Source organism: Podarcis pityusensis (assembly GCF_964106645.2).
Source record: "Podarcis pityusensis genome assembly, chromosome: 17".
Classification (NCBI taxonomy): domain Eukaryota; kingdom Metazoa; phylum Chordata; class Lepidosauria; order Squamata; family Lacertidae; genus Podarcis; species Podarcis pityusensis.
Genome location: NC_138042.1, coordinates 29,804,700 through 29,830,800, shown reverse-complemented (window position 1 = coordinate 29,830,800; position 26,101 = coordinate 29,804,700). Strand labels below are relative to the sequence as shown.

At 46.3% G+C, this 26,101-nt stretch overlaps 1 protein-coding gene and 1 long non-coding RNA gene across 7 annotated transcripts in view; both read left to right on the top strand.

Moving 5' to 3' along the window:
- Positions 1 to 583: 583 nt before the first annotated feature.
- Positions 584 to 13,334, top strand: LOC308466320. Of its 5 annotated transcripts, none has more exons than XR_013980744.1 (6): positions 584 to 754; positions 1,127 to 1,247; positions 7,456 to 7,646; positions 10,643 to 10,848; positions 12,590 to 12,716; positions 13,194 to 13,334. It is a non-coding gene; the product is annotated as an uncharacterized lncRNA (long non-coding RNA). The 5 variants fall into 5 exon arrangements; XR_013980745.1 differs by having other exon boundaries at positions 13,125 to 13,334; XR_013980746.1 differs by lacking the exon at positions 13,194 to 13,334 and adding an exon at positions 13,012 to 13,096.
- Positions 13,335 to 17,753: 4,419 nt separating this feature from the next.
- SLC44A1 (solute carrier family 44 member 1) overlaps positions 17,754 to 26,101 on the top strand; it is an 80,517-nt gene continuing 72,169 nt past the window's right edge. The window contains exon 1 of one of the 2 annotated variants that reach the window (XM_080986780.1): positions 17,754 to 17,908. In XM_080986780.1, the coding sequence (XP_080842906.1) occupies positions 17,879 to 17,908 (30 nt within the window). In that variant the 5' untranslated portion in view covers positions 17,754 to 17,878. The remainder of the gene's footprint in view (positions 17,909 to 26,101) is intronic. The other variant, XM_080986781.1, reaches the window with a different exon arrangement.

Here is a 26,101-nt window from a genome sequence, read left to right as displayed (position 1 = left end):
AGGATGTGCTTATTATATAGCCTGTGTTCTTTAAAATGTTGTTGTTGTTTAGTCGTTTAGTCGTGTCCGACTCTTCGTGACCCCATGGACCAGAGCACGCCAGAGCACGTTCTTTAAAATACCATATATTATATAGGTACACTCAGGGTCACAGCCACAGCATACCGTATTTTTCCATGGATAACACTCCTCCCTTGTATAAGACGACATCTTTTGGGGGGGAGGAAATGGAGGGAGATTGCCCAGATTGTTGAGCTTTTTTGGGGGGGATTGCTCAGACTTGTTGAGCTTTTTTGGGGGGGGGGTTGCCAGCAGCTGCCAATTGCCGCAACAGCCAATCGACAGCAGACCCTGCCACAGCCGCCAATCACCCGCCCAAACGCTGCTGACAAAATCTCCTGCTCATGGCAGCCACCAATTGCCCATCCGACCTCTGCACTATCCGTGTATAAGATGACCCACAATTTTTAGCATTTTTTTATAATTTAAAAAACCCTTGTCTTATATATGGGAAAATACAGTACATTTAAAGGACATGGTTTGTCCCCCAAAGAATCCTGGGAATCTTAGCTCACCCCTCCCAGAGCTTCAGTTTTCAGCAGCCATAGCAACCTACAGTGTCTAGGATTCTTTGAGGGAGGCTGTGTGTTTTGAATGCATGGTGTGGGTATGATCTGTGGGGAAGGGCAATAGATCAGTGGTAAAGTGGATGTTTCACAAGCAAAAAGTCTAAAGTTCAGTTCCTAGTACAGTGGTACCTCAGGTTAAGTACTTAATTCGTTCCGGAGGTCCGTACTTAACCTGAAACTGTTCTCACCCTGAAGCAAAGTTCTTAACCTGAAGCACTATTTCTGGGTTAGCGGAGTCTGTAACCTGAAGTGTATGTAACCTGAAGCGTATGTAACCTGGGGTACCACTGTATCTCATGATGGGGTGAGGGGATCCTGTCCATAATACTGGAGATCTTCTTGAAGTCAGTGTAGACAATAGTGAGCCAGGTGGATGACTGTTCTCAGATTTCTTGATTGATTTAATTTATTTCTCACATTTATACCCCACCTTTCCCCCAAGGAGCTTAAGATGGCATGCATAATTCTCCTTCTCCCCATTTTATCCTCTGCTTCAGGTTATCCTGACGACAAGTAGTGACTGGTCCCAGAGCTTCATGGCTGTGTGGATGATTCGAACCCTAGTCTCCTAGGATGGAGTCTCCTGGACTCCATCAGCACCAGCTAGAATGACCAATGGTAAAGAGATTAATAATAATAATAATAATAATAATAATAATTTATTTATACCCCGCCCTTCCCAGTTCAGAAAACCGGGCTCAGGGCGGCTAACAACAAATTTAAAACACTTAATTGTAGAAGCAGCATAAAATACAGTATAAAAACAAGACTAACAATAAAATTCAAAGTTCAGAAATCAATTTGGGGGAAATCCATCTAATAAGCATGATACTCACCAGGGCTAGCTGGCTGAATTAGTCCTACTTGGGCCAGTGAGGAGGCCAGGGGAGAATTAGCTGCGGGATCCCAGAGTGGGTAATCTTCATAAAGGGGGAGGGGAGGGAAGAGAAGGGAAATAAAAGATCAGGCTGAATTCAAATTAAAGGCCAGGCGGAATAGCTCTGTCTTACAGGCCTGACAGAAGGAGGTTAAATCCTGAAGGGCCCTAGTCTCATGGGACAGAGCATTCCACCAGGTCGGAGCCATCACTGAGAAGGTCTGACTTCCTTAGGGCCTGGGACCTCTAAACTATGGTTATTAATAGATCTTAAGGTCCTCTGCGGGGCATACCAGGAGAGGCGGTCCCGTAAATACTTGGAGTCCAACATCTAGATCAGGGTTTCCCAAACTTGGGTCTCCAGCTGTTTTTGGACTAGAGTACCTATCATTCCTTACCACTGGTCCTGCTAGCCAAGGATGATGGGAGTTGTAGTCCAAAAACCACTGGAGACCCAAGTTTGGGAAACCCTGATCTAGAGGGTTGGCTCCCCTGCTTATATATTAAAGTACATTCCAACCCAACAAAACTTAAGGAGCCAGTGTGGTGTAGTGGTTAAGAGCGGTGGACTCGTAATCTGGTGAACCGGGTTCGCATCTCCACTCCTCCACATGCAGCTGCTGGGTGACCTTGTGCTAGTCACACTTCTATGAAGTCTCACAGCCTCACTCGCCTCACAGAGTGTTTGTTGTGGAGGAGGAAGGGAAAGGAGAATGTTAGCCACTTTGAGACTCCTTCGGGTAGTGATAAAGCGGGATATCAAATCCAAACTCTTCATAACGGTTTCTACAACTCTCTTTCTCGCACACCCTTTCTGCATCTCTCCATGACGTCTGGGCTGTGCCCTGTTATAATCTTTTTAAGCCACCGGCCCATTTGATATCGGTGCACTAGATATCACTGCACACACAAAAAGCCCCCCAAAAACTCCTTATTTATGTTTAAATGGTCTCCTACGTCAACGCTGCTCCGCAGACCATCAATCCACAGAAGCTCTTAGCCGAATGAAAGGAACGGCTTCACGCTCCCAACCACTCTCCGCTTGGAATTCTGCCAAAGGCATGATTGCAGAAACAAATCATTTTAACCTCAGCATTTTTGGTTTCAAGAAAGATCTCCAAGTGGCACAATAGTCTCCGTCTCCCTTTAACGGCAGGCACAGCTGTGGCCTCTCCACCTTAGCGCTCGTTCCCCCCATGGGAGTCTTCGAAATGCACACAAGACAATACTAAATACGTTCACAGCACCGGTGTGGGAGCCAAAAGAGAGGCAGGCATAAATTGCCATTGGCTGCAGATGATGTCCTTTTCATCTAGTGCTCAGCTAGGATGACTTCACTGGCACTTTAATAAATTGTCAAGACCAGGGGGCTAGGGAGCAAGTGAGATAATCTTCCAGGAATCAGAGCCTCCTGCTTGGGCAATGGTTCTTCAGTGCCCCCTTTCAAGTGACAAGCACATAACCTCTTGTTTTTTACACACATATTTCTCTCTCTCTCTCTCTCTCTCTCTCTCTCCTATTTGGGGGTGGAGGCTATGTACACATTAGTGACTTGAAACACAGTGAGGTCATTCTCTCCCCCCCCCCTTGCTACATTTCAACTCGCATTATTACTTTGCTGTACACAGCGGAGAGAGGACAAGGGTGTCGTCACCCAGTATGAATAACTTGATTTGTTGTCCCCAGCCCAACCGCAAGACCTTCAGCTCTACTTCTCATCTGGGCACTCAGTAGAGCATGAGACTCTTAAATCTCAGAGTCGTGGGTTTGAGCCCCACATTGGGTGAAAGATTCCTGCATTGGACTAGATCAGTGTTGGCCAAACTTGGGTCTCCAGCTGTTTTTGGACTACAACTCCCATCATCCCTAGCTAACAGGGATGATGGGAATTGTAGTCCCAAAAAAGCTGGAGACCCAAGTTTGGCCAACACTGGACTAGATGATTCCCAGCTGCTGTTGGACTACAACTCCCATCATCCCTGACCACTGGTCCTGCTAGCTAGAGATGATGGGAGTTGTTAGACTACAGCAGGGGACCCGAGTTTGGGAAACACTGGCTTAACTGCAGCTGATGTATTCAAATCGGATGGAAGCCGGTTTGAGGGGAAATTTATCAGCAGTACTTCTCAAGAAGTGACAGGATGTGATGGATTGTGGCTACAGTCATGTGTAAAGGTAAAGGGACCCCTGACCATTAGGTCCAGTCGTGACCGACTCTGGGGTTGCAGCACTCATCTCACTTTACTGGCCGAGGGAGCCGGCGTACAGCTTCCGGGTCATGTGGCCAGCATGACTAAGCCGCTTCTGGCGAACCAGAGCAGCGCACGGAAATGCCGTTTACCTTCCCGCCAGAGCAGTACGTATTTATCTACTTGCACTTTGACATGCTTTCGAACTGCTAGGTGGGCAGGAGCTGGGACGAGGCAACGGGAGCTCACTCCATTGCGGGGCAAGGTAAAAAGGTAAAGGACCCCTGTACAGTTAGGTTCAGTCAAAGACGACTATGGAGTTGCAGTACTCATCTTACTTCAGGCCAAGGAAGACAGCGTTTGTCTACAGACAGCTTTCCGGGTCATGTGGCCAGCAGGACTAAACCGCTTCTGGTTCAATGTGGGGCACCATGACGGAAACCAGAGCGCACAGAAACGTCGCTTACCTTCTCACTGCAGCGGTACCTATTTATCTACTTGCACTGGTGTGCTTTCAAACTGCTAGGTTGGCAAGAGCTGATACAGAGCAACTGGAGCTCACCCTGTCGTGCGGATTCGAACCACTGACCTTCCAATCAGCAAGCCCAAGAGGCTTAGCTGTTTAGACCACAGCACCAACCGAGGCTGAGCGGACCATGCGAGCATCAAGCAGGCAACTGTGTTTACTCACATCCATTGAATTGATATCTAATACAAGCAAGAATTGATAGAGCAGGGCAGCAGGGAGGGGATGTTCACAAAATGATCAGGACTTACGCTCCTTGAGGCGGAGGGGGGAAGGGATACAGGAAAGCTCTGGGCTTTCATGAACAATTTATCTTGTGCTTGTAAGGGGCAAAGCAGATGTGACAGGTGATAGACCTGTGGGTCAGAATCATCTCACTGCACATTTCGATGGGGCGGGGGATAAAGGAGCTAAATGGCACCAGCACAAAACGGGCTGGATCGAGAGGGTGCCAAACTTCACCCATGCTGCCTCCCCAATACTCTCTCTCTCTCCAGATGTTTTCTTCCTGATGGGGCTTCTCCTTCCAGGATAATGAAGCATGCTGACATGCAATGAGAAAGTTGCACCTTTCACCTGTGGCCTTTAATTCCTGAGACACTCTAACAGTTATCGGATGGCGTACTCGGACATCCCAACACACTGTTTAAGAATTACTGGCTTTGGGATTAGGTGTTCCTGCTGAGCAGCTTATCAGTTATGTGGGCTTCAGCCTGTTGAAGGGCATTCATGTCTACTTCATAGGTAGCACTCTTTATCCACTTTGTCCTAGCACCTGAGAGTAACAGGAGCCTAGCTAATGGGTGATAATGAAGACCTAGAATCATATGTCTACAGGGATGAGAGAATATGAGAATTTCAGTTTCTCCCAGTTCCTAATTGTTCTGTCCCCTACATTTCCAGGTCAGATGGACAGCATATAAATAAAAAAATTGTTGATGATGAATAATCTCCCCAGGGAGGCTTCGTTATACACCTTTAGGTACTAGGCAAAAACATTCCTCTTCAACCAGGCCTTGGGCTGATTAACATCCTATGCCATTTTAAATGTGTTTGTGGTGGTGGGTGTTACTGTTTCTGTTTCTGTTTCTATTATGCATTTTGTGTTTTTATCTTGCATTTTTATGCTGTGAACCACCCTGAGATCTTAGGATGAAGGGTGGTCTACAAATTTAATTGTTGTTGTTTAGTCGTGTCCGATTCTTCGTGACCCCCTGGACCAGAGCATGCCAGGCACTCCTGTCTTCCACTGCCTCCTGCACTTTGGTCAAATTCATGCTGGTAGCTTCGAGAACACTGTCCAACCATCTCGTCCTCTGTCGTCCCCTTCTCCTTGTGCCCTCCATCTTTCCCAACATCAGGGTCTTTTCCAGAGAGTCTTCTCTTCTCATGAGGTGGCCAAAGTATTGAAGCCTCAGCTTCAGGATCTGTCCTTCCAGTGAGCGCTCAGGGCTGATTTCCTTCAGAATGGATACGTTTGATCTTCTTGCAGTCCATGGGACTCTCAAGAGTCTCCTCCAGCACCATAATTCAAAAGCATCAATTCTTTGGCGATCAGCCTTCTTTATGGTCCAACTCTCACTTCCATACATCACTACTTGGAAAACCATGGCTTTTACTATACGGACCTTTGTTGGCAAGGTGATGTCTCTGCTTTTTAAGATGTTGTCTAGGTTTGCCATCGCCTTTCTCCCAAGGAGCAGGCGTCTTTTAATGTCGTGACTGCTGCCACCATCTGCAGTGATCATGGAGCCCAAGAAAGTAAAATCTCTCACTGCCTCCATTTCTTCCCCTTCTATTTGCCAGTAGGTGATGGGCCCAGTGGCCATGATCTTCGTTTTTTTGATGTTGAGCTTCAGACCATATTTTGCGCTCTGCTCTTTCACCCTCATTAAAAGGTTCTTTAATTCCTCCTCGCTTTCTGCCATCAAGGTTGTGTCATCTGCATATCTGAGGTTGTTGACATTTCTTCCGGCAATCTTAATTCCGGCTTGGGATTCATCCAGCCCAGCCTTTCGCATGATGAATTCTGCATATAAGTTAAATAAGCAGGGAGACAATATACAGCCTTGCCGTACTCCTTTCCCAATTTTGAACCAATCAGTTGTTCCATATCCAGTTCTAACTGTAGCTTCTTGTCCCACATAGAGATTTCTCAGGAGACAGGTGAGGTGATCAGGTACTCCCATTTCTTTAAGAACTTGCCATAGTTTGCTGTGGTCGACACAGTCAAAGGCTTTTGCATAGTCAATGAAGCAGAAGTAGATGTCTTTCTGGAACTCTCTAGCTTTTTCCATAATCCAGCGCATGTTTGCAATTTGGTATCTGGTTCCTCTGCCCCTTCAAAATCCAGCTTGCACTTCTGGGAGTTCTCGGTCCACATACTGCTTAAGCCTGCCTTGTAGAATTTTAAGCATAACCTTGCTAGCGTGTGAAATGAGTGCAATTGTGCGGTAGTTGGAGCATTCTTTGGCACTTCCCTTCTTTGGGATTGGGATGTAGACTGATCTTCTCCAATCCTCTGGCCACTGCTGAGTTTTCCAAATTTGCTGGCATATTGAGTGTAGCACTTTAACAGCATCATCTTTTAAAATTTTAAATAGTTCAGCTGGAATACCATCACTTATGGAATACCATAAGTAAATGAAAATAAATAAAATGGGAGGGTAGGACTTCAGAAGGCTCCCTCTGACCTTCAGCATCCGAGGCAGTCTGCCTCAATTCCAGCTGGCAGAATTGGGAGCAGGTTATTGTACCAGTGGACTTCCCATAGGAATGTGGTTGCTCACAGTGAGAACGGAAAGCAGGCCTTTGGACTGATTCAGCAGAGCTCTTCTTAAGTTCAGGTAAATAATACTGATCTGACAGCTTTGTGTAGGATGTGGCTCGAGTATAATTACTTACCTTTTTGTTGAGGAATCTCTTATAGGCTTCCAAACCTATGAGAGACAGTGTGGTGTAGTGGTTAAGAGCGCTAGACTCGTAATCTGGTGAACCGGGTTCGCTTCCCCGCTCCTCCACATGCAGCTGCTGGGTGACCTTGGGCCAGTCACACTTCTTTGAAGTCTCTCAGCCTCACTCACCTCACAGAGTGTTTGTTGTGGGGGAGGAAGGGAAAGGAGAATGTTAGCTGCTTTGATACTCCTTAGGGTAGTGATATAGCGGGATATCAAATCCAAACTCTTCTTCCTCTTCTTCTTCTAACGACATAATTCTGTTTTAACCCCACAAAAGCCACTGCTATCGTTTTGGTGAGCAGGCACGCCAACGAGGGGATGGCGGATGATTCTTTGCGGGGTGAATTCCATCAAGGTGTGCGTACACAGGTTCTCAGCGTCGGAAATGGCCAAATCACTTGTGGTCTCCTGTGTAGCTAATAAAAGCAAGAGAAATGATTTCATCAAGAAGAGCCATTTATTTCACAGGTCTGTGGGCAAGGGGGCTGGATATTGCTTCCCCTCCATGCTTGCCCTCCACCGAGAATGTTGCTTTTGCCGTGATGAATGCTGCCACCTTTTGCGACGTTAAGAGTACGTCGTGTCCCTTCACAGCTGCTTGTCCCCTCTTCCCTAAGAAAACAAATGACAGCTCCCCTTAGTGTCATCCCCCCCCCCCATTCCTTTCTTTAAATGACTTTTCTCTTGGAGATTTATTGCAAGAGCTTTGCGAGAGATTTGTAGCAAGCAGTGCTCAGCCTGTAGCCTTACATCCTCAGTGCCACAGCCATAATTCTCCCAGAGTGGAATGATAGAAGATCACAATGGCTAATAATGTATTATGATGATACTGTCTGCGCAAGAAAGATTGTGTTCCGTTTTCAGCAGCTCATTTGGGTCGCACGGAACTTTTCCTCACCTCGCCGAAACAAATGGCGCTTTCCTGGCTGTGCATGCAAGCCAAGTAAATTAAGCAACAGCAAATAAATTAAAATAAGGCAGCTATCCTGTCACTATCTGGCATGAGTTTGACTTTCACAAGGAGCTGCTCTGAGGAAGATGTGTGTGTGTTTATGTATATGTATATAGTTCCTGGTGCCTTAGATTCAATATGTCAGGATGATAGGCAGTGACAAATGTTTAGTGGCCTGTTCCAAATGAACCACATATAAAGATGTGTCTCTCTCCTGCTAGCTGAGGCCTTTGGAGGGGCTAAGTGAAGCCCAAATTGATGAAACAGGAATGCTGTGGAAGTAGAAGGAGACAAGTAACAGAGAGAAGCATCTCATCAGGACCAGCTAAGGGGCAGTGAAATTGTTCTAAGAGCCAGAGGAGGTGTGTTGACTTCCCAAGTCCTGCCCCTCATGTGTGACATGGAGAGCATCTTGTACATCGGCTTTAGATCCATTTCAGTCCGGTTTCCGTCCTGGTTTTGGGACCGAGACGGCTCTGGTTGCCCTAACAGACGATCTCCGTAGACAGCTGGATCGAGGCGGGTCAGGACTGGTGATCCTTTTAGATTTGTCAGCAGCCTTTGACATGGTTGATCATGATCTTCTGGACCACCGCCTCGCAGACGTGGGGATACAGGGCATAGCCCGTAAATGGCTGTGCTCTTTTATCTCTGGTCGGGGCCAGAGGGTGGCGCGAGGGAGGGAAATGTCGTCACGCCACTCCTTGGTGTGTGGAGTGCCGCAGGGCGCAATCCTCTCCCCAATGCTTTTTAACATCTTTATGTGCCCCCTTGCCCAGATTATCTGGAGATTTGGGCTGGGCTGTCACCAATATGCTGATGACACTCAGCTCTATCTGCTGATGGATGGCCACACCGACTCGGCCCCGAACACACTGACCAGATGCTTGGAAGCTGTGGCTGGATGGTTTCGTGGGAGCCGATTGAAACTAAATCCTTCGAAGACAGAGGTCCTATGGCTGGGTCGGGATGGCATGGGGATGAGGGACCAACTCCCTTCTCTTGCAGGGGCCCAATTAGTGCCATTGCCTTCCGTTAAGAGTTTGGGTGTAATCCTTGACGCCTCCCTTTCCATGGAGGCGCAAGTTACAGCAACAGCCAAGGCGACATTTTTCCACCTTCGCCGCATCAAGCAGTTGGTCCCTTACCTTTCCTGCCCCGACCTGGCCACAGTGATCCATGCGACGGTCACTTCCAGGCTTGACTACTGTAATTCGCTCTACGCGGGGCTGCCCTTGAAGCTGTCCCAGAAACTCCAGCGGGTGCAGAATGCAGCAGCGAGGCTCCTCACGGGGTCTCTGCCATGGGAGCATATTCACCCAGTGCTTTTCAAGCTGCACTGGCTCCCGGTGGAGTACAGGGTCAGATTTAAGGTGCTGCTTTTGACCTTTAAAGCCCTTCACGGCCTAGGACCCTCGTACCTACGGGACCGCCTCTCCCGGTATGCCCCACGGAGAGCCTCAAGGTCCATAAATAGCAACACCCTAGAGGTCCCGGGCCCTAAGGAAGTTAGATTGGCTTCAACCAGAGCCAGGGCCTTTTCGACACTGGCTCCGGCCTGGTGGAATGCTCTGCCTCATGAGACCAGGGCCCTGCAGGATCTGATTTCTTTCCGCAGGGCCTGTAAGACAGAGTTGTTCCACCTGGCCTTTGGCTTGGAGCCAATTTGATTCCCTCCCTCTCTTTCTTTTTTCTTTTCCTTCTCCTTCTGCGATGAGGCTACATTTTAATATTTTAATGTTTCAATATTTTAATGTTGTATTTTTTAATTTTGTTTTTAAGTTGTAATCATTTAACTTGTTTTTATTATTGCTTGTAAGCTGCTCTGAGCCCAGCCTTGGCTGGGGAGGGCGGGGTATAAATAAAAATTATTATTATTATTATTATTATTATTATTACTCTGTTCAGTTGGATTTCCTTCCACATAAGTGTCCCTAAGGGACATAGCTTAGTTTTGAGCCTCACACTGCATGGCGACATGTGGAGAAGCTTTGGGTAGTTGGTACATTGGCAGGGGTTCAGGCTTAGCACTGAAATGACCACACAATTGAACATGGAGGTTATTTCTCCCTATATGAACCAGCCCAGACCTTGTGGTCTTCACCAGAGGCCCTTCTCCAGGAGCCCAACCCAAGACAGGTGCAGAGGGTGGCCACATGAGAACAGGTCTTTATGGTGTGGTGGGAGACATGCCTGGTGCCATTTTTGTCGGTCTTTAGGCACCAGGTGAAGGCTTCTTTGTTTACTAAGACCTTTGGCAATAAAGACATCTGAAGGCAGCCAAGAGTGGTTGCAGCAACCCAGTCAGATGGGCACCATATACCGGTAAATAAAATTATTACTATTGTCTCCTATGGCTGTGCTCATCTTTTAGCAGAGTGGATAGGACATGTCCTTATTCATATTTTACTAAACATGCTTTTTATGTAATTGTATTGTTCATAGTTTTAACACACACACACACACACCGGTTTTAAAATTGGCTTTATTTGTTGTATTTTATCTTTTCAAGTGTCCTGATCCCCTGGCCTACCTGGCAGACAGCGTGCCAAGGCAAAGTTCCAAGTCCAAAAGCCAATCCATACAAGCCAAGTTCAAAGATCAGGAAACGCAGTTCAGGGTAAGTCCAAGTACGCCAATATGGGAGTTCAGCAGTCAGGATACAGACCAGAGTCAATCTCGAAGTAGAAACCCATGACGGTCTGAGGAGAATCCCAGGTGAGGTCCCTCAACATGGGCAGTTGAATAGACAAAGTACCTCAGCTCTGCTGCCTTCTTATACTGTGTCTGTTGATTGCAGCTTCTGCGCTTGATGAGGCAGGTGCCCCAGCTGAGGAATCACATGCGTCCTTCCCCACTTGGAAAGCTAGTGAACTAGGCTCTGCTTCCTGGAGTGCCTCACCCACTGGTCTTAGGTGCATTGGGACACTGTGACAGAAACCAGAGCACACGGAAACGCCGTTTACCTTCCCGCACAGTGGTACCTATTTATCTACTTGCACTGGTGTGCTTTCGAACTGCTAGGTTGGCAGGAGCTGGGACAGAGCAACGGGAGCTCACCCCATCGAGGGGATTTGAACAGCCAACCTTCTGATCGACAAGCCCAAGAGGCTTGCGGTTTAGACCACAGCGCCACCTGTGTCCCTTGTATTCTTCAATTGTTATTTGATTGCTCCTTGCGCCTGCTTTCTGCTAGGCCCTTTAGTTTTCACTTGCTCTTTGTCCCTGACTACTGGTTTACCTGTGGCTCCTGGGTACTTATTTATTAAAGTATCTAAAGCAAATGGTGTGGTATTAAACAGATAATCAACCTATAAAGGTAAAGGTACCCCTGACCGTTAGGCCCAGTCGCAAATGACTCTGGGGTTGCACGCTCATCTCGCTTTATAGGCCAAGGGAGCCGGTGTTTGTCCGCAGACAGCTTCCGGGTCATGTGGCCAGCATGACTAAGCCGCTTCTGGCGAACCAGAGCAGTGCATGGAAATGCCGTTTACCTTCCCGCCGCAGCGGTACCTATTTATCTACTTGCACTTTGACGTGCTTTCAAACTGCTAGGTGGGAAGGAGCTGGGACTGAGCAACGGGAACTCACCCCATCGCGGGGATTCGAACTGCTGACCTTCTGATCGGCAAGCCCTAGGCTCTGTGGTTTAGACCACAGTGCCACCCATGTCCCATTAATCAACCTATAGCTCTCATTTAAAAATAAAAAGATAATGAGAGGCATAGGCGTAGCCAGGATTTTTGTTGGGGGCAGGCTTTTTATCGGGGGGGGGCAGAACCTCAGCTATGTATTTTTATTGACTGAGGGGGGCAGCTGCCCCTCCCTGCCCCCCGTTGGCTATGCCCATGGTGAGACGTGCCCTTCTGATAGCCATGGAAGCTAGTCTACGTCCCGTTATTGGTTGGCTCCAGTTCTTGTTTTTATTATGTACAGTATTTTGTGTTCTCATTTTGTATATTTATGTTGTGAACCGCCCTGTGATCTCTGGAGGAAGGACAGTATACAAATCCAAAAAAGAAAAGAAAAGAAAAAGTATTGTGTTTAAATTTAGGTTTTTAAGCTGAGGTTTAGTTTGCTTAGTTCTGACTTTGTGTAAGAGCTGAGCCGTAATAGGGAGCAGTATGTGGTGAGTCAGGACCAGAGCTTTTTTTCTAGGACTATTCTTACTGTAACAACTTCATGGTGAGTACTGGCACCATTTCTCATTTTTTTCAAAAAAACAGAAGGAGCACCATCTCCTTCTGAAGATTGGTGCCCATCTTCAGACTATTATTCAAGATATAGCACAACATATATGAGGATTTGCTGCCTTCCCTGCCCCCTGTTCACCATATTCTGCTTTCTTGAATAAAAATAGTTGGGAAGTTGTTGAGAGCACAGTAGGAGGGTGAGATCCTTTCTCCTGCCCACATATACAATGCTTATCAAACATGAAAGGTACTTTATATCATTCCAGAGTTGGGTCTCTCTGGCTTGTTGGCACATCATCTCTGCACCCGGTGAAACCTAACCAGTTATTTAGTGGCAAGTGAAAACCAATGGGAAAGGATAAAACCACTGATCTTTAGGCAGATCAGATTAGGGTACGTGAAAGCCAATGGCAACGACCTAATTTTAGCCAAAAAAAATCACTACTTAACCATGCCATAATAGCGATATTTGTGTTACCAGTGTATTAGCATCACAAAGATGGCAAGACACTTCAGTTGCATACCTTCTGTTGACAGTGTTATGAGCACCTACGTTTTAAGAGAAGCTCTGTGTCTCCTGAAAAGGTGTCAGGGCTAATTCCAAAGAGGTGAAGACACTTGCTATTAGCATCTAAGGTTTCTTCTCTCATCATGATTCATTCCTCACATGCAAATCTGTTCTATTTAGGATGACTGCAAAATGATTCTATCATCCTGTCATCTGGCTTCTCTGTGCTTCCGATTGGTCTGTATTTATAGAATGGCTATAATAATACAAGTCTTGTCTTCTTGTTCTGATAGTGCGTTTCGGGTAAGTTTGACTGAGTTATCCTGCCACTGAGCCAGGTTAACGACTTGTCCTGTATTCAGACTGTGAACTCACAGGCCATGGAATATCTCCTGAGCTAACCAGTAGCAAGAAGCGGCTATCGGGGTGGGATCAGGTGCTTCACAGAACCTGCAGGAATTCTGAGAGAAAGAGGGTGCTGCTTTGGTGCTGTCCAGAAACCTACAGAGGTCTTTTTTCATTAAGTTTATTATTACATTTTGGGGACGCAGGTGACACTGTGGTCTAAACCACAGAGCCTAGGGCTTGCCGATCGGAAGGTCAGCGGTTCGAATCCCTGCGATGGGATGAGCTCCTGTTGCTCAGACCCTGCTCCTGCCCACCTAGCAGTTCAAAAGCACGTCAAAGTGCAAGTAGATAAATAGGTACCGCTCCGGTGGGAAGGTAAATGGCGTTTCCATGCACTGCTCTGGTTCGCCAGAAGCAGCTTAGTCATGCTGGCCACGTGACCCGGAAGCTGTATGCTGGCTCCCTCAGCCAGTAAAGCGAGATGTGGGCCACAACCCCAGAGTTGTCCGCAACTGGACTTAACGGTCAGGGGTCCCTTTAACTTTACCATTACTATTACATTTACACACCACGTTTCCTTCAAGTCACTCAGGGTGGTGTATGTGATTCTCCCTTCTCCATCTGATCTTCACAATAATCCTGCAGGATAGGCTGGGCTGAAGGACAGTGGCTGGCCCAAAGTCATCCAATAAGCTGAAAATTTGAACCCTGGCCTCCCAGGTTTTCTAGTCCAGCACTCTAACCACTCACACCACATTGGTTCTTGAGTAGTAGCGCCTGCCTCATTAGTATTCTAGTTCCAGCCTTCAGTTGCTTGCTTCTGTTGTTTGTTTATTTCTATTAATACATCTGTACGTATACAAAATGTAAGGATACAGCATAGAAATAAAGAGAGAAACCTGTGTTCTTCCTCCACAGTGCTATTGAAGAAGACAAGTGTGAGGGTTAAGAACCAGGTAAAAAGAGTGTTGTCAAAGACAGATGACTCAGCTACATTAGCCATGTTACAATGGTATAACTATGTTATAAACATGCGACACCAGATGGTGCTGAAGAGTACAAAACTTTGTCTATGCGATTTTACATAGTTTCCCCCCTTTTGTTATAACAATTTAATTCATGACTTATTTATAGTGGGGTTTTTCCTGTGTATAGATCCTGCCAGAGCAGACAGAGGCAAGATATTGCTCACCAGCCTGCACCAAAAGAAAGTACGGTGGCACCTCGGGTTACATACGCTTCAGGTTACAGATTCCGCTAACCCAGAAATAGTGCTTCAGGTTAAGAACTTTGCTTCAGGATGAGAACAGAAATCGTGCTCCGGCGGCAGCGGGAGGCCCCATTAGCTAAAGTGGTACTTCAGGTTAAGAACAGTTTCAGGTTAAGTACGGACCTCCAGAACGAATTAAGTACTTAACCCGAGGTACCACTGTGTCTTACAAGTTCCAACAAGTTAAGTCATACTTGCATGGATACATGAGACAAAGTGATTGTTTGTTCATGTGTGTTGTGGAAGTTCACCAAATAGTGATAAAGTCCTGAGGATCCACCCCACCTTGTAAAGCTTTCAGATGATGAGAGAAGCACGCCACACCCTCTGCCACCACAGGGAGCCTCTGCTGCTGCAGTGAAGTGTGGCACAATCTCCACTGCTGCAGGAAGGTATGGCAGGGCCCACCACAGCAAGGCCCTCCGTCACTGCAGATATATAGCGATATAACGAGATACCATATTTAGCTGGTGATATATCGTGATGATGAAAACCAGATATCACGCAGCCCTAGTAGGGAGTAAACTCCACTGACTGTGGTGGAACTTACTGCTTAGTAAACATGTCTAGGATTCCCTCATGATGCCCTACAGACTGCTTTGCCTGGCGACAGGCTCAGTGAATGCAGGATCCCTGAGAGAGATTTATCGTGAGCTGCATTTTTATAGGCTTCTACCAATTTAGAGTCAATTTCTAAGGTGTCTGTCACAAGACTATTTACTAGAGCTGTCAATCAATTAAATAATGTTTTAATTAGTTGATCAATTAATCAGCTACAAGGCAATCAACAGATCTATATAAATCTGCATATTACTGGATGCTAAATATACAGTAAATGCCTTTTCAGAAGGGTGTTGGACGTTAAGGAGACATTTGTCAGTTTCTGAGTTGTTTATGGCTTGGTGGCTTACAGTAATAAAAAAGAGTGATAATTATTTATTACATTGTGAATGATCTCATACTTCTTTCTGCACTATAAATGTAGTGTCATTTATATAACATATTTACTCTCATGGCTTTCCCTAAAGGATACTGGGAACTGCTGTTTGGTGTGAGTGCTGAGAATTCTGTTAATGCTCCCTAGCTTTTCTCACAATACAAGTTTATAGGATTCGTTAGACAGAGCAAACTCAAAGAGCAGAGAGTTTGAGGCTGCTCTTCCGTGTCCACTTAATTGAGAATAAGTCCCAGTGAATTCAACGAGACTTCCTTCTGAGTTGACATGTGTAGGGATGTCCTAAGCTTGTTGCGTAGATGTGCCCAAATGGCTTATTCTCATACAGTCTAATCTTGACTATTATGCCTCTCACTTGCAGACCAATCTTATACATATTTGCTCAGAAGTAAGTCTCACTGTGTTCAGTGGGACTTTTTCCCACCCTTAATCTATTCTGAAACAATGCCTATCACATGCTGCCACTGCTCAGTCAAACAGCTTTAAGGGGAAGGGTAGTGGATGCTGGGTAGGGAAAGAAAACTTTGGAAGTTTTCTCTGGTTCAGATTTTAAATCTGTGTTTGATAAGAATTCTGGTGCTGTATTTATTTAGTGAGAGTTACATACTGCTTAATCAACGAAAGCATGGCTTTGGGATTCATGTAGAAAGGCAAGGATAATGCAGGTGAAGATCTGAGCATTTGTAATTTCAGAATTGCTTTTCCCTCATGTTTGACACACTGTAGGGGGAAATGTTATACAGAGAAGATTTCTCATTACCTGTTTTCATGCTTTGGAGTCAACATGGGTTGACCCTCTCAATAGGTTTGCGGTCTTGTAAAATATTGCATGTGCCCATATTGTTTCTCATTGCAAATGCAATCCACTTTTTCTAATATTTTTCAGCAGGTGGAGAGTGGTGATCTGGATATTTGCTGAGAAATCCACAAAGCTGCTTCATGCGTGCACACATGCACCGAAACAGTGACAATTTAAACATGTAAAACCAGTAAGTGTATACACCATACATGTAAAGCACATAACACCCTCCCCACGGAACCCTAGGAAGTATAGTTTGTTAAGGCAGCTGGGACCTGTCACTCTGTGAAGGGTAAATGACAGTTTTCAGGATTCTTGTGAGGGGGGAGAGGAAGCAATGTGCTTTTAATGCAGGGTGTGCATTCATTTTAAACCTCTCCGAAGGTGCAAACTCTCCGCTCTTTGAGTTTGGAATAAACTTAAAGCTTTTTCTTGGCAATAATTGTGACGAGAACCCCCCCCCCCCCAAAAAAAAGAATAGCTGATCTGTTACAGCTTTAATACCACGATTGCTCTCCGTTGACTTAAATTAACCACGATCCTTGCTCACTGTTTTTTTAGCTTTAAAACCACGATCGCTGCCTTTTGAATTAAAAATGAGCAACTCCCCCCCCCCCAAATCACTGGGTTCTCACGAGCTGTGCCTCTGCGTCCACCCACCCCGGTTTCCCTCTCGCTCCCCTGCTCCTTTCCCAACCCGTCCGCCATAGGAGAGACGCAAAGGTCATCACGCAACCGAAGGGTACAGGGAAATGATATTCCTATGAATAACGACAGGAACAGGAAAAAGGAGTGCAAGGCGCTTTCCCAAGGTCACGCAGGCATTATATCAGGAGATTAAAGCAACAACAACAACAACAAGAGCCGTTGTTGTCCCGAGCCGGCGCGCTGCTAAATACTTCGCTCCACTCTTTCCCCCTCCTGCAAAAAAAAAGAAAAAAGCAGGAGGTGCGTCAAGCGATACAGAAGAAAAGGAGAGAAAAAGAGAAAGCAAGCAATAATGATACGCCGGAAGTGAGCCGGGCACGTTTAGCGAACGGGACACCCCCACCGCGCTCGCCGCCTGCCCGCTCTTCATAATGTTCCATTGCGGCGCTTCCCGTTGCCCGCAGTAAGCGCTCTTGTGCCTCTCCGCAATTGGGCTCGGCTCTCTCCCGCATCCCCGGAGCGGAGAGTTCCGAGGCTGTTTCTAGGTCGCGGGGCTGCTTGCCTGGTTGGTTGGTTTGGTTGGCTGGCGAAGGCGGCCGCCTGCTGTTGTGTTGCTGCTGCTGCTGCTTCTCCTTTCCCCCCCCCCTCCGCTCGCGCCAAGCCCCGCCCCCAGGAGCGCCGCGCGACGCTGCCGCCGGGATGCGGGAGGAGGAGGAGGAGGAGGAGAAGGAGGAAGAGGAGGAGGGATGCTGAGGAGCTAAGGAGCCGCCTCGGCGAAGGGATCCTCCGGGGCGCCGCTGCGGACAAGCGGGCGGGCGAGCCCTCGGGGCGGCGGCAGGCGGCGGAGGAGCCAGCAGCCCAGCTCCCCCCCCCCCGCTTCTCTCCCGCTCCCTCCTCCGCCCTTTCCCCGCCGCCTTGCCGCCGCTCCCCCTGCCGCCGCCGTCGCCCTGGGGCCGGGCGGGCGGCCGGGGAATCGCGGCGCTTGGATGCCGGGAGCCCGCGGCAGAGACCCAGCCCCGAGCCCGCCATGGGCTGCTGCGGGAGCGCCGCCTCTCAGGTGAGTCGGGCGGGGAGGCGAGGGCAGGACCCCCCGTCCCCGGTATCAAGAGCAAATAGAAGCTCCTCCACCTTTTATTTTATTTTATTCTAGGTTCTTAGTCTTGCCCTGCCCGCGCTTCTCTTCCATCCCCTTCCCATTTGCGTCAATTCTTCACCCCCCGCTTTCCCAGTTTACACCGTGGCATGTTTATATTTATCTGGATTTATTATTATTTTTACACCCTTCTCCCCTCATCTCTCCTCCTTTTCTTCCTGGAGATTCTGGAGTAGGTTGGCATAAACTTATGCAACCGAAATGGACTAGGATTTTGGTTTTCGGTTGGTTTTTTTTTTGGGGGGGGGGGAAGAAGCCTCCTAAGCCCCATCATCTACTGTCACCCACGCCTGCTCGGAAAGGGCTCTCCGGTTGCAACCCCGGTGTGTCATAATCTAGCAGTTGGATTGTCTCTGCCACTGCTGCCACCCTCCAGTCACGACCATTCTGACCCTGGCATTAATTTATAAATAATATCGGTTGGGGGGGGCAGCCTTTAAAAGTGCCCGAAGCAAAGGAGAGGCGAAACGGACAGCGCACGTTAAGGAGAAGGGAACAGAATCAAAAGCAGTGTTGCAAATGCATCCCTCCTGCAGCTGCTTATTTTCAAGTGTTTCTTTACCAACTGGTAGGAGGAATGAGCATAAGCAATTCCTCCCCCGCTCGAATCGCTAAACGGATGCCTGTCTCACCTCTTGTTTTTGCTGCCTTGGTATCTCTGCAGTTCTCCTTTCCTTGAGTCCGTATGAACTTTCGTTGACCCATTGCTGCATACGTGGACCCTTTGGATTGTGGTGTGGTGTTTCTTAGGAGCATAGGAAGCTGCCTTATTCACTGAGTCAGACCATTGGTTCACCCGGCAGAGAATTTGTCTACACTGACTGGCAGTGGCTTTGCCAGAGTTCCAGGCAAAGATGCTCTCCCAGTCCTACTTGAAGATGCAAAGGATAGAATCAGGAGCCTTCTGCATGCAAGGCAGATGCTTCGCCACTGAGCTACATGCCTTCCCCTTTTCCCTGTAGGAACTCTGTCGTTGTAATGTCTCTTTCCAAGTCACCTCTTTCATAAGCAGCCTTCCTAAGCGTTAGCCTTCTTGCTAAACTGTGCACAGCCTTGTTGCACACTGCCAGACACACTCAAAGAGTGCCTTTTCTCCTAACCCATCCCCATCTGCTTAATTTAATATCCATAAGGCCAAAGGCCCATCTAGTCCAGCATCCTGTTCTCACAGGGGCCAGTGATTGCAACCGTGTGCTTCTCTCTTGTGATCCCAAGCAGCTGGCAGAGGCAACAGCAGAGGCAGAACATAGCTATTGTGGCTGGTAGCCACACTGACAGCTGCATCCTCTGTAAGAGTATGTCCTTTGCCTCACTCTCTGCAGCAGTGCCTGTGTATTTTGAAATACTCCACAATGCTGTATCCTTGCCATTTTTTATCTTTCTTCATCTACTTTGTCCCCCCACCCCAGTTCCATCCCATCATTATACCACTTGTGCTTGCTTTAACAACCCACATTGCTTATCCATCCTTCATGAGAAGTATGCCTGCATCCTGCTGTTTATTTCATCTAGATCATGGTTAGGCAAACTAAGGCCTGGGGGCCAGATTCGGCCCAATTGCCTTCCAATCCGGCCCACGGACGGTCCGGGAATCAGCATGTTTTTACATGAGTAGCATGTGCCCTTTTATTTAAAATGCATGTCTGGGTTATTTGTGGTGCCTGCCTGGTGTTTTTACATGAGTAGAACATGTGCTTTTATTTAAAATGCATCTCTGGGTTATTTGTGGGGCATAGGAATTCATTCATTATTCCCTCCCCCAATATAGTCTTAGGGACAGTGGACCAGCCCCTTGCTGAAAAAGTTTGCTGACCCCTGATCTAGATCCTACCCTTCTTATTCTGTTTTAGCCTTGCAATCTTTTGAGGTAGGCTCCACTGAACTATAATGAATTGTCCAAAGCCCAGCAGAATGCCCCACATCCAGGTACAGCCCTCTAACCACTATACCATATTCCTATAATCCAACAGGACTTTTGTTGTCTACCTTTAATGGCACTCTCTGAGGGAGGCATTCAAGACCTCTTCACATGGACTAATTATCGCTTAAGTTTTAAGACATTTTGATTTTTCTACATGGAACCTTGGTGGTAAAAGGGTGGATTACTTCCACAGCATGTTCAAAACTGGTGCTAGTAATTGTGAGGATAGCATTGTGAGGACAGCATTAGAGAGGTGCCAGTAACTTTTCTAGGTGGAATATTCATAAGGATAACAGATGAACTTGTAGATACATTCTCCATTCTTGAAGGATGGGTGTGAAGTCTTCATTGTCTAATGATAGGCAAGGCTAATTTGTTACAGTTCTGTTCAGATTATTTTCTGTCTTTTTTGTGCCTGTATGAATAAGAGGCAATTTGTCAGTGTATTGTATTCTATCTCTCCCACTATCCATACTCATCTATTCCTTCTGTAGAATGCCATCTTTCTCTAGGCCCTCTGGAGAGAGACTTCAGTAGCCAATGACGAAACTGACAAGAAGACTGTATAATGGTAGCATCTTTGTGAATAAGTGTGGGAACTTAGGTCTGCTGTTGGAATATATATACTACAAACATAATGTACCTGTTAGAATGCGCAGCACCCAACCTGTGATAAAGCAGCATTGTGATGGCTATCATTTTCTGATCCCTGCACTGATCCATTCGATACATATTTAGTCATGCATTTTTTTATGTTCAGAAAAGTTAGAGGTTTGAACCCAAGTGGTTTGGGTTTTCTTGTTCTTTTTTCAGTCCGAGTAACATGCATAGAGGGGCTTCTGGTTTTCTGCCCATTCTCTTTTCCTTTTCTTAGCTTTAGCCAATTTTTATTTGCCATGGTTATATTGTCGTCCTATTAGATTCAAGCCACAGTAAATAACTCCACTCACTACTCCAATTTACTGCTTTAAAACCTGCAAGTTGTTGACGGCTGAACAAATTGGACCTAGCCCGTTCTCAGCTTGCTATCATCTTAACCATCATTAGTCTTGGAGGCTGGTATCCAAAACCTTCTTATCCCCTTCCCTTAGTGGTTCCCTTCCTTTTCATAATGTCACTGAGCATATTTTTGCCTTCCCTTATACCATGTAGTGTGATTCACTTCTCTGAACCTTCTAAAACTCTCTGCTTGGTTGGCATCCATTATGCAGTGTGTCTGCTCTGTGATTATGAGACCGTGTGCCCCTGTGATTTGGATTGATCAGCAGATGGCCCTGCATTGTGACAGCAGGCACTGGATCACTCAGTGGCTTTTTGGTTCCATTCAGCTCCATAATACCATATTTTTGAATCAACAGTGTTGAAAAACAAACATGTATTAGTTGAGTAAGTTTGAACAAATTACCGTATTTTTCGCCCCATAGGACGCACCGCCCTATAGAACGCACCTAGGTTTTTTTGGGGGGGGGTAAAGAAAAAAAATTATTTCCCCCCCAGGCACGGGGCTGGCGCGGGGGAAGCCCGAGCTTCCCCCGACCCCAGCCCCCAGAATAGCCTGCTATCCGCAAGCCTAGGGAGCCGCGCCGGTCTACCCAGGCTTGTGGACAGCTGTGCGAAGCCCGGGCGCGCTGAGGCTTCCTAATGCAGGCAGCTCTGCGCAACCCTCCGGAGCCCGGTGCCAAGCTGCGCGGACCCCGGGAGGGCAGGCAGCTCTGCGCGACCCTCTGGAGCCCGGCGCGGCTTGGCGCCGGGCTCCGGAGGGTTGCGCAGAGCTTCCTGAAGCCTGTATTCGCCCCATAGGACGCACCCACATTTCCCCTTCATTTTTGGAGGGGGAAAAGTGCGTCCTATAGGGCGAAAAATATGGTAACTTTCCTGATAGTGGCTTAATATTAGCAGCTCAGGTTGTTCAGTTTGTTCCTTGCTACTTATTATTACATGTTCTTTACATGATATACACAGTTTTTCAACATTTGGGGTTTTCTTTTTCTGTCTGGCTTTCTCCTCAGGTTGAATCCGCTCTGTGCCTCATGGCCTGCTTGTATCTGTCTCTTCTATCAAATTGCTAGATTACCCCCTTTTCTAATTCTGACCATTGCAATATTCTTGTGCGTTTTGCCTCTACTGCTTTGTGGAAGTATTATTTCCCATTATGCTTGTTTGCAAATGATTGCTCTGCTCATAACCTTGTTATTCAAGTCTTTCTTCTCGTCTCAAAGGCTCTTCCTTTTCTTTATGTTCTTTTCCTTTGCCTTACCATAATAGTAGTTAAAAACAACAGCCTACACTCAAATTTATTTCCTTACTCTGAATTTATTGATCTTTGCTCAACTACCCTTTAAAAACATAAACTATGGTTGAATTTAATCTGCTGCAGGAGAAGGCAAGAAGCCTTGTCATTAATATTTGCTTACCCATCTAATTTTCCTTATCCTTTCATGTAAAGCTTTTTCTGCCGTACTTTGTTCTGCTTTGTTATCTTTGCAGTACAAGTATTATTATTTTTTGGCTTTCTTAAGATATAAGAACATACTTGGTTTTTCCTGCTGCCTTAGATCATGTTTGCTAATGTTTTTCAGGCAGCTTAATTTGGGAATCCTCTTCCATGGATCCAAACCACTGATTTGCTCCACTAGCAAGGGTTTGAATGTGGTGGAAGTATCCCTTTGTAGGCAAGGAGCTACCACGGTCAGTAGTCAGCATCATCTCCCAAAATGGGGCAGTTTGAGTGTGAGGAAGGGGTAGAACCTGGCCAGCCAACAATCTGGTGGGTCTTAAGCCAGTCCAGCTACTTATCTGATCCAGATCTCTCTTCTGTGCCGTTCTGGAGCTGGTTCCTCTCCCTCACCTTCCATCCTTGGTGGCACGAGCAGCAGATCTCCACATTGGCAGTGGCTCCAGGGCTCCATTCAGACCTGCCGTTCCCCAGGCAGGAGTTGGGATTGTTCCCTTAATCTTTTCTGTTGAAATTCTTGTATGAAATCTCCATTTTGCTCAAGTTTGCTTGCTGTTGTCCTGACCTTTTTCTGGTCTGCAAGGCACTTTCTACAAGGAGTTGGTCATGTCATCCAGCCTTATACGATCCTTGTAATCTCTTTCCAAAACAGGCACCCCTGTTGCAACGAAGTATTGTGCAACCTTAAAGACCCAACAAATATATTATGGCATAAGCTTTGGTGGGCAAGAGGCCACTTCATCAGATCCTGAGTTACAGGTATCTAAGTGTGTGGCGTTGTCACCTTTTGTGGTGGTGGTCATTCTGTGATTCTGTGAAAACAGTTGTTGATAACAGACATCCTGTGGCAATTCTGCAGCAGACCCAGATGTCAACTCTACCCCTAGGTCTACTCTGGCAACTTTATTACAGGACTTTAAAATGTCGTCCACAAAGGGCTGCCAGCAATGCTTTGCACATTCTACATAGCACAAACAGGCCACAAATGGGCACAGATCTGGTGTGACAGTATTATAAAAACCAGCAGAAGGACATTTCATCCTCCCAGGATACTTTGTAAATGACCTTAAAATGGCCACACTTGAAAAAATAGGAACTTCAAAGGGAGGCTGCGCTGTGCAAATGCTGAATTGCGGTATGGCAAGAAGTCCAGGGCTGTCAGCTGAGGACTGAATGGAGACAACGGATTTTTATAACATATGTTAAGTGTCCAGGATGTATCAAAAACTCTTTGTGAATTATCACAGTTAATTATCCTAGCCTGGGAGAAAAGCAGGGTATAAATACATTTTTAAAATAAGTAAAAATAAATAAATTATATAATTATGTGTACTTTTCTGCATTTCGTTTTTCTCTGACCTCTGTTTATAATCTTTTCTGCAAACTATGCATATATATTCTGGTAACTCAGGATACATTTCAATGTACTACACAAAAAGCTTATGCTATATTATAAATACAGTAAATCTTCAAGGTGCTGCAAGATGCTTTGTTTGTTAGTCTTACGCCTTTTAGCCACTGATTTTTTTTTTTTTTAAACAACTTACTGTATTTTTTGCTCTATAAGATGCACCAGACCACAAGACGCACCTAGTTTTTGGAGGAGGAAAACAAGAAAAAAAATATTCTGAATCTTAGAAGCCAGAATAGCAAGAGGGATCGCTGCGCAGTGAAAGCAGCAATCCCTCTTGCTGTTCTGGCTTCTGGGATAGCTGCACAGCCTGCATTTGCTCCATAAGACGCACACACATTTCCCCTTACTTTTTAGAAGGGAAAAAGTGAGTCTTATAGAGCAAAAAATACGGTACTTTTGGGATGAGGGGCCTCCAGGTAGTCTATAAAGGTTCTGAGGGCTACTAATCTTCTAAAGAAAGTAGTAGGAGTTTTGTGGTACTGAACTTAATTCTCTGTTTTTTTTCCTTCTAATAAATTGATACGTTTCATACTTGATTTATTTTGACTGATGAAGCGACTGAGATTTTTTTCATCCAGAGGTCAGTTTAAGATTTTGACTGGGCAAAACGGCATAGAAATGTGGAACTAGTAGTATACCTATAAATTGTCAGTGTCTAGACAGTATAGCGGACGTGGGTGGCACTGTGGGTTAAACCACAGAGCCTAGGACTTGCCGATCAGAAGGTCAGCAGTTCGAATCCCTGCAATGGGGTGATCTCCCGTTACTCAGTCCCTGCTCCTGCCAACCTAGCAGTTCAAAAGCACGTCAAAGTGCAAGTAGATAAATAGGTACCGCTCTGGAGGAAAGGTAAATGGCATTTCCGTGCGCTGCTCTGGTTCGCCAGAAGCGGCTTTGTCATGCTGGCCACATGACCTGGAAGCTGTATGTCAGCTCCCTCGGCCAATAAAGCGAGATGAGCGCCACAACCCCAGAGTCAGCCACGACAGGACCTAATGGTCAGGGGTCCCTTTACCTTTACTTTAGACAGTATAGCAGGTACTGTATTAATCTAAAATTTGAACAAATTATTTATCTACTTAAAAAAAGAGAGTCTAGGTATATCTACATACTGGTAGATATTGAATTGGTATTCTGTTCCAGCATGTTACAAGGCTATTTAGACTTGGACTGTATTAATCTAAAATTTGAACAAATTATTTATCTACTTAAAAAAAGAGAGTCTAGGTATATCTACATACTGGAAGATATTGAATTGGTATTCTGTTCCAGCATGTTACAAGGCTATTTAGACTTGGACTAAAAGGCTTTGTTCTTAGAGCTTAGATGCCTGAGCTGTGTGGTGGAGTTGGCTGATAAGATCTAATCCATCCCCGCCCCCCAGCTGTGTTCCTGGGAATCCTGGAGTTCTTCAGCTTTCCCAAAGGTTAGGTTGCCTGCCTCTACAGATCTTCCCCAGCAATACATAGCAGCAGGGAATTATTGGGCATGTCCTCATGTTTACGGCAGTGGTGAGGCTCCACAGGCCTGGCTGATGTCCCAAATAAACTGGAAATATGCTTTAGAATGCATGTCTGAATTCTCTGCAACCCACAGGGATTTGTAGCCGGACAAATAGAGATCAGAAGGGTTCTTCCCTGAGGGTATAAAGCTTGAAAATCGTGGATCTGTTGTTTGACTCTTATAATGAAAGTTGGAATACCTCAAACCTTTCTTGATGGGAAATTAAGACACAATAAGAACACGTGCAGGCAGTACAACTCTACGTAGTGTACATGACTCTTCTGCCCTAGATGGTAACAACTGAAATGTGAAACTTGGGGCTAAATAAGTGTGAGGGCAGGGGTATAGCAAGCGGGGGAAGGGGGGCCGTGGCCTTGGGTGCACAATTTTGAGGGGGCGCAAACCAAGCACCCCATTCAGGGATCCCGGTCCCGCCCCTCCTGCCAGTGGAGGGTGTCTAGTCCTTCAGTGAAGAAGACACTATGGAGAGAGCAAAACCTACTACCTTTTCCCTGTTCCTCTTATCTGTGCTCCACTGCTTTAAGTATCTTTCTCCTAGTTTCGCTCATCCTGGAAATGTGGCAGGATGGGAGGAAAGTGCTTTTTAAGTAACCAAGCACAACATGGTAGGGCAGGGGGCATGTTTTACTTTCCTCCCCCAGCATGTTCCTTACTTCATGTGTGAATAGGCCAGACAACTAGATGGCTGCCCCGTCACATCTAGCTTAGCTCCAAAACTCTCTGCCTTCTTTGTAATGAAACAGTTGTGGCAATAGAAGATAATTGAAGAAGATGTTAATGGCT